Source organism: Sphaerodactylus townsendi, linkage group LG01 (assembly GCF_021028975.2).
Source record: "Sphaerodactylus townsendi isolate TG3544 linkage group LG01, MPM_Stown_v2.3, whole genome shotgun sequence".
NCBI lineage: Eukaryota > Metazoa > Chordata > Lepidosauria > Squamata > Sphaerodactylidae > Sphaerodactylus > Sphaerodactylus townsendi.
This window is the reverse complement of record NC_059425.1, coordinates 75,107,015-75,119,992: the sequence shown is the minus strand read 5'-3', so window position 1 is coordinate 75,119,992 and position 12,978 is coordinate 75,107,015. Positions and strand designations below refer to the sequence as shown.

Sequence of the window (12,978 nt, the reverse complement as noted above, 5' to 3'; positions counted from 1 at the left end):
CCCATCAGGCCAACCTCTTAGCTGCAGCACTCATGTCCGGAGGGAAGAAGCCCCAAGGAGATTGCTTTAATTGCGGAAGGCTGGGACATTTCCAAAAGGAGTGTAGAGCTCCCGGAGGGGGGGCTTACCGCCCCGACGGGGGAGGGTCCGCCTCAAGGCGGCGAGGACCCCGAGAAAAGCCCAAAACAAAATGTCCCTTATGCAAAAAAGGCTATCATTGGAAGAACGAATGCAGGTCGGGAAACTCGAATCCGGGCCTTTCCCTGGTCCAGGAACAAACGGGGGAGTATTAAAACACCCCGACACCCTGAGGCCTGCATCTCAAAAGCCTGAAGGAACTCTCTCCACCAGCATTTCTCTTACTTGTCTCCAACCCCTTTCTCTTAAATTTCCTCATGAGATCTTAATCACTCCAACACAATACAGCGATCCGATCCCTCCAGAAACCATCGGACTGGTCTTGCCTAAGGCCTCGGCCGCTGAACAGGGATTGTTTGTTGTTCCAGGGGTTATTGACTCCACACACCAGGGCGCCATTCACATCCAGGTGTGGACAAACATCCCGCAGGAATTGCCCAGCGGAATCAGCTGCGCCCAGTGGATCCTCCTGCCCCACGCGCTGCCAGCTCCCAATTCAATAAAGGCCATGTGCCCAGGTAACTCCCGCAGCGCAGCCGGGACCACCGTGGTGACGGTGGAAACGCCCATCAGTAGCTCCCGTCCCTGCTTGGAGCTCACCATCGAGGGGCACATCTTCCGTGGGCTGGTGGATACAGGTGCAGACGTGACCGTCATTAGGGCAGCCAAGTGGCCAGCCGAGACCTGCCCTCGAGTCTGGGGGGTGGGGGGAAAGCAGACCGCGAGACGAAGCCTCTGCCTGCTCACGGTCTGCAGCCCCGGACTTAAGCGGCAGCTTACAGTCCGCCCCATCATTTTGGACATCCACGTGAACTTGTGGGGAAGGGATCTTATGATCCAGGTAAAAACGACCCTAGTCTGGGATGGATAAGAATATGCCCACTGCCCTTCCCCTCACATGGCTCACTGAGACCCCTGTATGGGTAGAGCAATGGCCGCTGCCCATAGAAAAACTGACCGCCATGCATCAGCTGGTGGAGGAACAGCTTGCAGCTGACCATATAGAGATCTCCACCTCCCCATGGAACACACCAGTTTTTGTAATCAAGAAAAAGAGTTGCTGACGACTCCTCCAGGACTTGAGAGCAGTAAATGCGTGCATTCAGCCCATGGGCCCCCTGCAATGTGGTCTTCCTAACTCAAATCTGATCCCCGCAGAATATCAGGTCTTAGTGGTAGACCTTAAAGGTGAATTCTAATTTTGAACAAGGGGTGTGTTAGCGAACCCAGTAGAGCCTCAGAAAGTGTACAGGAATGCCTGCGCCATCTGTCCTCTCCTGGGCTCACACGGACGCACATCACGAGATCTCCCAGACACCCAGGTCACAAGATACCTGAATGTGGATTCGACCCAGACAGGAACGTTTCTCCCTGCACGTACGCAGCCCTCCACTGAGTCATGAATTGCGCAACTTTCTCCCGCTCTCCCGCCTTCCCTAAACCCTTAATAAAAGGTGCCAGGGACCCCAGCTCGGCAGATTGGCCAGACTAGCCTGCCGCTGGCTTCTCTCCACCAGTTTCCTGAAATCGCTGCGTCTCGCCTATTCCTTGCATCGCCGTAACGACTTCACCGGTCTACTCAAAAGACTGTGCTGGGAACCCTAGGATCCGCATGTACAAAAGCCATGCTGGAATGAGCTGTGGTAGGGAGAGTTGAATGAAACTGAGTGCAAAAGCTGACTAGTATAATTCCTTTGCAAATCACTATGCCTTGTCAACCCAGAGCACAAATCAGGGAGACAACCGGGCTACACTGGGAAGCAGAATGTGCTGCTGCCCTGACAAAAATGATTTTATTGAGTGGAAAATTTAGTTTGGCTCCAATCAATCATAATCACCAGACTAAGTTCATTTCAAATACTAATTTCAGTAATATCTCAGCAGATCTAATATTTAAAAAACAAAAGGAAACAAAATGAAAATACAATCTCCTTTTCAGATAGAAGAGCTTTCCAAAACGATAAAGCTAAAATACATGCACAACTGAATCTATGATTAAATACAATTCTGGGCCCTTTATATGGCCAGATGTGATTGCCAGTACTATGGAAACTTCTCACAGGATCGTGCCATATGATCTTCTTCCACATACAAGCCCTCAAATAGCACAGGAAGACCCCCTTACTGCTAATTAAGAGGAGCAGGTACACAGAATATGGGATTCTAGGAACCTTCACAGCCTTTGGGAGTTTCAACATTTGGCACAATTATTTTTTTCAGGCACCAGAAGCTGTGAGGGAAAGAAGGCAAAATGGCAAGTGGGTTCAACTGCATGGCTACCAGGGTGGAGAAAAAGCAGTGGTTTTTTTTTTAATGGATTTTAAACATTTGAATTGGACGTTTTAATTTAAATCAAATGTTTTTAAAATATGATGCTTTTTGAGGAAAATGTTATCTAAAGACAGTTCTCTGTGTTAGATAAATTATAGTCCAACAGCTATTCTTAAGGATTAGTTTTTTAATTGTGCAGCATTTTTGGTAAATGAATTCCATTAACCCATTCACAATGTCATGTTCTTCCAGAGGTTTCTGTAAAATTATTTTGGGCAATTTTTCTATCTAGATTATCACCGATGCTTGGTTTTATTGTTCTCAAAACTGTGAATTTGTGTCTGCATGGACAGCATACCTCTTCTTCCCAGCAAAAATGTTATAAAATAAGCATACAGAACAGAGAAAAAGACCTTAATTACATTGTTCCTTTGCAAATCTATGTGTACAAAATCAACTCCTTACTTCTAACTCCTTACTACGTTTCAAGAAATTCATTGAACAAAAGATTGTTTGTAGTGGAATAGATTTGCACAAAAAATGTGAGGAGGAAGAGGCAAGTAGTAAAAATGAAAGTGAAACCTTTTGAGCAGAATAACCCCCAAGTCTCAGGATATTTATGCATACAGCCTGAGGTTTATCATACTATTTGCTCCTATAATGACAGCAGGTCATAAAATAGATTCAGTTTGAGAATGTTTTAATGAGATTCCTGTATCTATGGGTAAGGCAGGCATGCATGCCGAATGCCATCACTGCAACAAAGAAATTCAAAGCCTAGTGGTTCAAATGAAACTATACCCTATCTCACTAAAAGAAAAAACCAAAACTGCAACTTCATTCACCACAGGCTGGACCATCTTTGTTTTAGAATGCTCTGTTGAACTAGGAACCAAACGGAACATTCTAAAACAAAGATGGTCCAGCATGTTATAATTTTGTTTTTTTTCTTTTGGTAAGACAGAGCATATAGTTCACCTCACAATGATTTGTGATTTAAAATGTTATTTAAGTTGATTTGAATTAAATCAAAACCACCCTGATGGCTACATCCATGTTATTACAAACAGCTACATATAACAGCTTGTATCACTCTTTGTAATGCTTCAGCTAAAATGGGATCTCAATATCAGGGTATCAATTAGAAAAGTTGCATATTAGAATCATTTTACAACAGAAATATTATAATTATCTTCAGAACAATGTAACTTTTTAAACAAACAAGTAAAAGTATATCTACCTTGCCCCTAAATTTAACCTAGTATTGCTGTCAAACTTTCTGTCTCCCTCATACATATTCTCACTTTTCAGTACAAACGAAAGTATCAGCAAAAGAAAATAAGTAGAGCTGCTTTCTCTATAGAAGAACTTCTCCTGAGGAAAAAAATTATTTTGGGTAGTGAAATAACCATCATGTGCTCCACTTGTTCTAGTCATACAGAACTGAATGCAGATAGCCAAATACAGCCCTTGATGTAAAAGTGAACCATTAGAGAACCATTCAAGAAGAAAACAGGATGTATGAATTATCTAAAATTAAATATAATTCTTAAATTGATTTACTGCACCTGTGCATACTTCTAGGTTCTAAAGAGTGGGTAAAACTTTGTCAAAAAACAGGAAAGGTGTTTCTCATTCTTGTTTCAAACCAACACTGAGAATGTTTTTCAAATCAAATGGTTTCAGTTCCACTTCTGCTCTCACTACTTACTTTTTAAATTAGCATCCACTGAAGATAAAATGAACAGGAAAATTAAACACAATGATACTGTGTTAAAAATTAAACACTGTTTCAGCTAGTAGCAACCTGTACTATCAAAACAACCATTTCTGAGTCTCTTTCCCCACAAAAGAGAAAAACTGTCTGGAGCCCCAAAACATAACTAAGTCTTATAATGAATGTAACACAGTCTATTAAGTTTAAATTATTAGCCTATCAACATTGCCAATAGGTCTAAATGAGCATTCATTAATCAGTTTTACCACATGTGGCTAAAATCTGCAGTGGACTATTTATAATTATTTCGTACTTTAACTTTGCATTTCCATTTCAATAATACCATGTTTTGTAGCATGTATGAATAGCCTGTGGGCCAAAGTAATGATGGACTGACCGACCAGGAGTACAGTTGAGATAATGTTGGTAACGACTTCTTTATACTGCACATAATCAAGGAATTCTCCAGCATAAAGCACGCTGATTGTCATCAACACATACTGCTTTAAAAGAGAGTTCAACAAGCTCATAGAGAGGTATGCTATTCGTTGCGTCTGCTAAAAAGAATCTCCAAGTTCAGAGGCAGTATACTTTGAGCATCTAACCTTGCAAATGCAGGATTATTAGACACAGACTGACCTTGATCTAATCCAGTAAGGCTTTTCTTACCAATCCCATTTGCCTACATGCTTAACAAAGACATGGGAAAAAGTGATAATTACCTTGCCAAAGGATAAATACTTTTGTGCTTTCCTCAAGCCCCCCCCCCATCCCCTTTACACTTCAAGTCCAGTCCTTTACCTAAAACTGTGCCTCAACAGGATTATTAATCCACACAGCTCCATGGGACATCTTGGAACTGGCAGATGCCTTCTCTTCCCCCACAGCAGCTTCAGCCACTGAGCTCACCTTTCTCACCATCTGGCCACATCTCCTTCCATCTCCCTGGTCCTCTTCCCTCCAGAGAGATTCATTTACTGTTCTGGCAAAGCGGCATGTCCTCCAAGCAACCTGAATTCATGGAGACTGTGCTGGACCCAACCAGAAGGGAGGGTTCATCGGTGGTTGGCACCAGGGTGGCAGAGGGAACCCAGCCAGAGGCATGGACATGGTACCTTCCTCCTCTCTGGCGCTTCTGTCTGACTCATGGAAGCAGAGAGAGGCAGGGTACAAGCACGCAGATGGTGATCGCCATGGAATCAACTTGGATGGCAAATGTGCCAAGGAGACACCATGTCACTCCTCAGAACCATGGTGGAGTCCGGAAGCAGAAGGACCACTGACTCTCATGGCTGCAGCCCCAGTGCCCCTAGCAACACTGCCAAGTCACCAGATGGCAGCTCTTGGACCGTTTCTGCTGCCTGGCTCCTTGGCCTCTGCACAGAATTGACCACCAACTTCCAGGTCTCCTGCACTCTCTGCCTGGCCAAATAGATAGGAGCCACTGTACAGCAGCGAAAGAGCTACATGTGGCTCCAGAGGCTGCTGATCCTCGAGCTAGAGGAAGAATTGAATTTTTTGTCCAACTCGCACCAGCTTTTGAATGCAAGATTTTTAACAGTGTGCACGTTCAATACCACTGGCCAACTGTTTTTTTTAATCTTCAACAGATGTCTTTAAATCCTATCACTGCCACTAGCTCAAGGAATCCTCAGCTTACAGTCATCTTATTTCCTACTTTGTATGCCCAAGTGAGGAGCAAGAACAAGCTTTGCATATTTCGTGATTATGCATACTGATTCATATATGAGTTCATGTGCCTGTGATTCGCCCAGGACAAAAAAAAGATGGACTAGGTTTCTAGGTAGGACCTTCTCACTGCAAACATACACATGCAGCCTTCAATTCAGACTAAATGTTCTACATGAGGAGGCGTGCAATTCAAGATTTCTGTGCCCTGCCACATGTGTAACCAGATCTCAGCATGTTTACTTTCTCACCACACATTTTGATTATTTTACTGCTTTCTGCTGCTTAAATCTCAGAAAGTTTCTTCCCTCCACATTCCAACCTTGCTGACAACATGAACGAGGGCTTGCACACTATATTGAGGTAGCTATCTATAAACCATGTTTTCCCTGACCTAGAGATAAAGATAAAATATTCCGTATTAGTCTATTATGTGATATCTGATTGTTCAGACAAAAATAGCAATCGTATCCAGGATAAAGATAGAACAATTTAATCTGACAATTTGCCAGGCTAAATAGAGCTGAATTATACTAAAGTAGCAAAACCTCTGTTGTGATTTTCCCAAGATATCTGTGATTGAATTACAAAAGACAATCCACTGCAAGTACAAATTGATACATCTAGTATCTCCCTACAGCAAAAGGGTATCACCACCATTAAAGAAGTCCTCTGCAGAAAGATGTAAGTGGTGTTACCCATGTACACTTGTAAGGCTTGTAAGTCCCCAAATCCATCTTTTGCAGCTGATGATTTCATAGAATCTGAACCATTTAAAAAAAATGCACCCGATTAGAGCAATAAATCTTTGTTTTTAGCCTGGGCAGATTGATACAAAATTACAGTTCCTTCTTTAAGCTCAACCATTCTAATATATATTCAGGGCATTAACATTTTATTTTATTAATCTATATTAATCTATTTTATCTATATCTGTTTTAATTACTGTTCTTGTCTTATAATCCTTCTCAATCTAGAGTTTCAGTATCTTAAATGAAAATACTTGATATCAGTCCATCTGGGGACACCAGTTTGGAATGGACAACAGCTAAACATCTGGAGTCAGGATTCCACCTATATTGCTGAAGTCTAATAAAGCCTAGTCCTTTAACTTATTCCACTCCCTCCACAAGCCTATGGTTATTATGTAACATGAATGGCCCAGGCTAGCCCAATCTTGTCAGATCTCAGGAAGCTAAGCAGGGTCGGTCCAGGATTGGAAAGTCCAAGATTGCTACAAAAAGGCAGGAAATGGCAAACCCCCTAAGAGTCTCTTGCCTTGAAAACCCTTTGGGGTCACCATAAGTCAGCTGTAACTTGACAGCACTTTTCACCATTACCACTAGATGAGAACCTAGAAATAATTCTGAAACACTGTTCTTTACAGAACCCTACCTTTCCACATCACTTAGGCTATCAACTGGTGAGCCAAGTCTATCAGACAGTCTCCTACGCTCTGGGGTGTCAGCACCATAGTGGTCATTGCCAACTGTGATCCGCAAGCTGTGTTCCACTGAGGATTCAGAGTGTCGACTTGGAGAGCGTCGGCCCGGAGAGTGAGAACGCCGGCCTGGAGAGCGAGATCGCCGGCCCGGAGAGCGTCTCTGCAACAAAAGAAAAATGTAACCCCATCTTATACAATTTGGGGGGAATATTCAGAGTTTCTGTACAACTGCCAAGTAAATTACATTTGTCATACATGATGAATATAATCCACAGTGATCCAACAGTACTATAGACTTGATATGTATGTCACTGAAAATGCCTACCTGAGATAGATAATATCTGTCTGGCATTCATGATCTGTACTGAACACTTCTGGAACAGACATACACAAGCAATACAACCACAGCTGCAACTTGTACCAGTTAAAAGAATAACATTTCCCCAATTCTACTTGGCAGGCATAAGAATGTTGATGGGTAAAAAAAAAGAAATATACGAAAAGAAATATAAACCTCTCTGAAAGAAGGTAGCATGCAGTACTGTGTGAAGACTAATGCTACTGAACTTGTTCATAAATGATCTGGAGTCATGAGTGAGCAGGGAAGCAGTCAAGTTTACCACTACCACCAACACATTCAAGATGCAGTTCACTGTTCTGGTTATTCACACACCCTTCCCTTTTCAAATGGAGCACAATGAGTTTCTTGGTTGAGAAGTTTCAGTTCAATTCACTATGAAGATCCAGTGCAGGCCATGGGGCACAAATGAGTTTGTTTGAAATAAAATCAAGGTTTAGAATCCTAACCTCTGGGGGGAAAAAAACTCCACTTCACCCAGGTGCCTGAATGCACACATCCCAATAATTGGTTTAATTCAGTACTACCCAACCATGACCTAGTGCGCAACTGCTCATGGGGAGAAGGAAAGCATGTCGGCATAACAAGAAGTTACATTTATGCCCTACCACAGACATACCTTTGTCACCATGTTAGAATGCAGCCAATGCAAATGCAAGTTTAATATTATGCCCTTTGGGAAAAAAATTCCTAACTTCAAAAAAGAGAACTAAGAACGTACATGGTAAAGGTTTATTATAGAATCACGCCTGATAACTGAGAATGCAGAATTTAACTGACTAGTAGCAGGGGCAGGTCAGACCAAAAACATTTATGATTGTTGCTATCTGAGATGGCTTTATCTGAGACCCAGTGTGGTATAGTGATTAAGAGCAGAGTACTCTAATCCAGAGAACCAGGTTTGATTTCCTGCTCTTCCACATGAGTGGAACAATCTAATCTGGTGAACCAGGATTGTTTCCCTACTCCTACACATGAAGCCTGCTGGGTGACCTTGGGCTAGTCATAGTTCCCTTCAGACACCCTCAGCTACCTCACAAGATGCCTGTTGCGAGCAGGGGAAGGTGATTGTAAGTCACTTTAAGACTATTTAAAGGTAGAGAAAAGTAGGGTATAAAAATCTCTTCTTTGAGAGAGAATTCTGTAGAAATTACAAGCTACAGTGACAATTTTATTTATTTAGATATTTACACACTGCTTTGCTATCCAGTGGTGACCCATTTTCTTCTCTATTTTATCCTTACAACTGCTGCTGGACAAGCCAGGTTAGGCTGAGAGAGAATGAATGGCACAAGGTCACTCAGCAAGCACCTAAACCTGGATTTATAAGATGCTAGTCCAGTTCTCTAACCACTACATCCCAACAGCTAAATGCAGAATCAGAGGAACACTCCTTCGACATAGCAGGAGGGAATTTCTATTGCTTTGCTGCCCTGCTTCTGACCAACCAGATATTGGACAAGATGAATCCTTGTTCTTATTTTCTTAAGGCTGTGATTGGAAATCCTAGAATGCAATATTCTGAATATCATATAAGCAACAACACTGATATCCAATCTATAAGAGAGTGGGATTAAGAAATTACTCAATTATAAAAAGATTGTGTGTGTTTTTAATTTAAAGAACAGAAAATGTCAACTAAGTAGCAACACCACTTCAATTCACTTGATAAACAGAGGCAAATTGCAGTGTAGTATGGCTTCCTTTGCTACAAATGCCGTGCACCTTTATAATTAACAAATTTCTGCAAACCAGTGCTTCAAAATATAAATCTGGCTTTCACAATCACAGTGTCGAGCATAAAAAATGTCAGCGTTTCAGGGGACTGTTTAGTTTATTCAACATGATATCCCACCCTCCCTGGCCAAAGCCAGGGCAGCTAACGAACATATTAAATCACAAGAGTTATTATATGAGTTACAAAACAATGGTAACACGTTCAATAAATACTTTATTTGGATGATGATAAATCCATATTACTCATAAACATAAAATAAAATCTGGAGGGGGGTTCCCCTTAACAAAGGCCTACAATTTATTAGCTGAAAAACATAAAAAGACAAACCCGACTACACTATCCCAAATCCCTTAGTCCACTATCTAAATTAACAGTGTAGCCCAGTAACAATTCTCCTAATGGTTAGGACCTAACCCCTTGCTGTGTCTCTGGGATTCTGCCAACAATCTGGCAGTCAAACAGATCCTTCTGTAGGGTACCACAAATGGACTAATTAACTAAAAGATCTATGACCCATGATCTAACTAATTAACTAAAAGATCCATGGCCTAGTAAACCACACTACCTAGTGAGTCCAACAGCATCCTCACATACTGCAGCCAGGAACCTTACAAAGTTCATCAGTGCCACAGCTAGTCAGAGTCAATTCAGAACCTGCAAGCATTGTACATAAATACACAATGGGATGCTAAAAACCTCAAGTCCAAAGTTGGCTGGCTCAGAAATATGCTTTTGGTCCATTATTTATTTACTTTTGCATGAGTGGGTAGGTTTTACTGTTTCAAAAGAAAAAAAATTATCAAGGATTGGAAAACTCAAGTTTCCTGCTTCCAAGTCCTGAGGTCCCCATAAGCAGTTAAGCCACAAGTTTTAGAATGCTGGGAGCAGCAGTGAAAAAAATTAGCTGGACAGGTAAAACCAGGGGCTTCCTAACAAGCTCTATTGGTTTATAAAGCACTAACTGCCACCTAGACAACAAAACAAGTCTGCAACTTCAACCTACATTGAACGCTACATGTTTCATGGACACCTGCATCCCTGGTTTACAGTCAGTACAACAAATGCCTTCGTTTGTGCCTGTGCTTGTAACTATTTTCATCTGCACAAAAAGAGTACTGAATTTTTACAGGTATCCTTAATGTTTGGGTGGGACACCCATATGGAGGTATCTGCAAAGCATTTCATAAGCAGGTCCGCTCATCCCTAGCAAAGAATATTTGAAGATCAGTGGGAGATATTTCGTTACCCTCAACTAAGATTCTGGTTTATGCGGTTTCATACGACATATACTACTGAATATTCCGTACTATCAAAAATACTACTCTGGCTGCAGTACTTATATGCCAAGCACATCTCTTGCAAGGATAACCTCTACAAACGCACGCAGCGTTCATTATTTTCCTGATTACGGGTCAAAAGGGAAAGCTGGGGGTGAGAGGCTTCACAGCGCCAGGGCTGTATTTGCGCTTTAGGCTACCAGAAGCTACATAGCTGTGGGCAGAAGGGGCCTCTCCTGAAGGGGCCGGCAAAGGGTCCACCTAAGAGGGATGGCCGATGGTCGCTTCGAGGGGCGGGAAGGCGGGGAAACGGAGGCCGAGTCTCCACAGGTCGTTACCCGGCTCAGGCTGCAGTCCCGCTGCTCGGACCCGCGGCGGCTCCGGCGGCCCAGGGACGGGGAGCGCGCCCGACTCGTGCGGCGCGGGGACGGGGAGCGGCGAGCAGAGCGGCTGCTGGATGGCGAGCGGCGGCGGCTGCGGCGGCCCCGGGGAGAGGGCGAGCGCGAGCGGCGCGGGCTGCGGCCTCGAGTCGAGCCGGACGTGGAGGCGCCGGAGCGGGAGCTGCGGGAGCCCGAGCTGCTGCTCTCCTTGGACCGGCTGGACGACGACAGGCTCGAGCGGCCGCTGGCGGAGCGGTACATGGTTGCGATAGCGGCGGAGGCCACATTCAGCCCCTCTCCCACACCGACCGTCCAAACACTACTGTAAGTGCGCAAGCGCACGCGACGCAAACGCCGGATAGACTGAGAGCAAAACCCGCAAAACAAAATGGCGGAGGAGAGTCGTGAGTCACGTGGCAGAAGGGGGCGTGGCAGGAAGAATGCCGCGCAGACTGGCACGCGCCGCTCTTGGGTTCCATTTGTTGTCGGAGTTTCCAGGGAGCTGTTTGGCGCTTGGACTGCACTGACTGAGTTTCGAGTTGATACTTTGAGAGGACAACTTGCCTGCGTTTAGTTGTGCCGCAGGCGGGGATGGAAATTGCTTGTAGCTTGCCTCCAGTAATGAGTCTGACCTTGTGAAATTGTTCCAGAAGATTTAGAGTAGCCAATGCTATTTACAAAATACCCTGTCCTTTCTCCCGAGAGCGGCCATCGTGTGCTGTTGCAATAGAATCCTTTGTCGGAGGTGGGGGGGGGGGGGGGGGGGTGCCGATAAAAATTGAGCGGGTATGACAATTCAAAGGGATCGTCCCAGGATTAGCGTGGCAGCAAATAGGAGTCTTCTGGCGGCTTTTTGTTGTGTCGTAAGTTTCTTCAACCCGCAATGACAGCGTTGCTTTAAATAACTCTTTCTCTCATGTAAAGATTCTCGGCTGAAATATGGTAACATTAAAACTGCAATCCTGTGGAAACTTCTGTAGAAGTAAGTTTCTCTGAGAAGACGAGTAAAACAGTAATGCTAGGAAAAGTTGAAGACAGCAGAACAGTATGAGGTGGATTGAGTCAACCAGAGATGCTAGGGCCCTCAGATTGCAAGACTTGAGTAAGGCTATTAATCATAGGACGTCTTAAAGTCGCCAAAATTTGGAAGAGACTTCGAGGCACACACATACAAAACTCCCTTTGAACAATATGGAACATACTTCTGAGTGTAACTGTTAGGATTGCCCCTGAGATTATTGTCTTATCACAATTTGCTGTGTTTTCACTGACACCCAGAATTTACCATACTGGGGTATCATTCCAGCATTAGAGAAAGATGGTAGTGGCTGGTAGCAAAATAAATCCAGTAAGGAGTTTGGTTGCTGGTGACCACTTTACCCAGCATACTCAAGAACCAACATAATATTGTGGTCAGTGTGAAGACCCAGGTTCAAATCCTCACTCTGCCATTGAGGCTTCCTGTGTTACCTTGCATCCGTCACTCACTCTCAGTCTAACCTACTTGCAGTATTACTGTAAGGATAAAATGAAGGACCAGAGAACAATGTAAGCTACTTCGGGGTAAAAATGAAATATTTCATTACCATATTTTCATACACACATATTTGGGGCTACCAAATTTTTGAAAATGCAAAAATATCACAAATCCTGATTTGGATAGAGTTTGCTTCCTTGGTTCATTACATTTAAAAAATATTTTGATAATCTCAACTACATCCTGTTTCATACAAAAAAGCCTTAATATTGGTTCACAAGTTTCATATATGATGCAAATAATTCATTTTCTGTATGCTTCAGCAGTAGAACTGCCAGAATTCAGGATGGCATTCTATTTGTTTTGTAAAAATTGTCTATTTTTGAATTAAAAACAGCCAGGTAACTTAACTTGAAATTTTTGTATTTAAATACTTATTATTGAACTTAAGAATTACAAAACTCAAAAAGGTAAGCACAAAATCGAACC

General features: G+C 43.1%; 1 protein-coding gene across 2 annotated transcripts in view; it reads right to left on the bottom strand.

Annotated features, from left to right (window-relative positions):
- LOC125425983 (zinc finger protein 318-like) overlaps positions 1 to 11,370 on the bottom strand; it is a 33,421-nt gene extending 22,051 nt beyond the window's left edge. For both annotated transcript variants that reach the window (XM_048483950.1, XM_048483959.1), the window contains exons 1-2: positions 10,971 to 11,370; positions 7,211 to 7,419 (exon numbers count right to left, since the gene is read on the bottom strand). In XM_048483950.1, coding sequence (XP_048339907.1) covers positions 7,211 to 7,419; positions 10,971 to 11,273 — 512 coding nt within the window. In that variant the 5' untranslated portion in view covers positions 11,274 to 11,370. The remainder of the gene's footprint in view (positions 1 to 7,210; positions 7,420 to 10,970) is intronic.
- Positions 11,371 to 12,978: the final 1,608 nt, after the last annotated feature.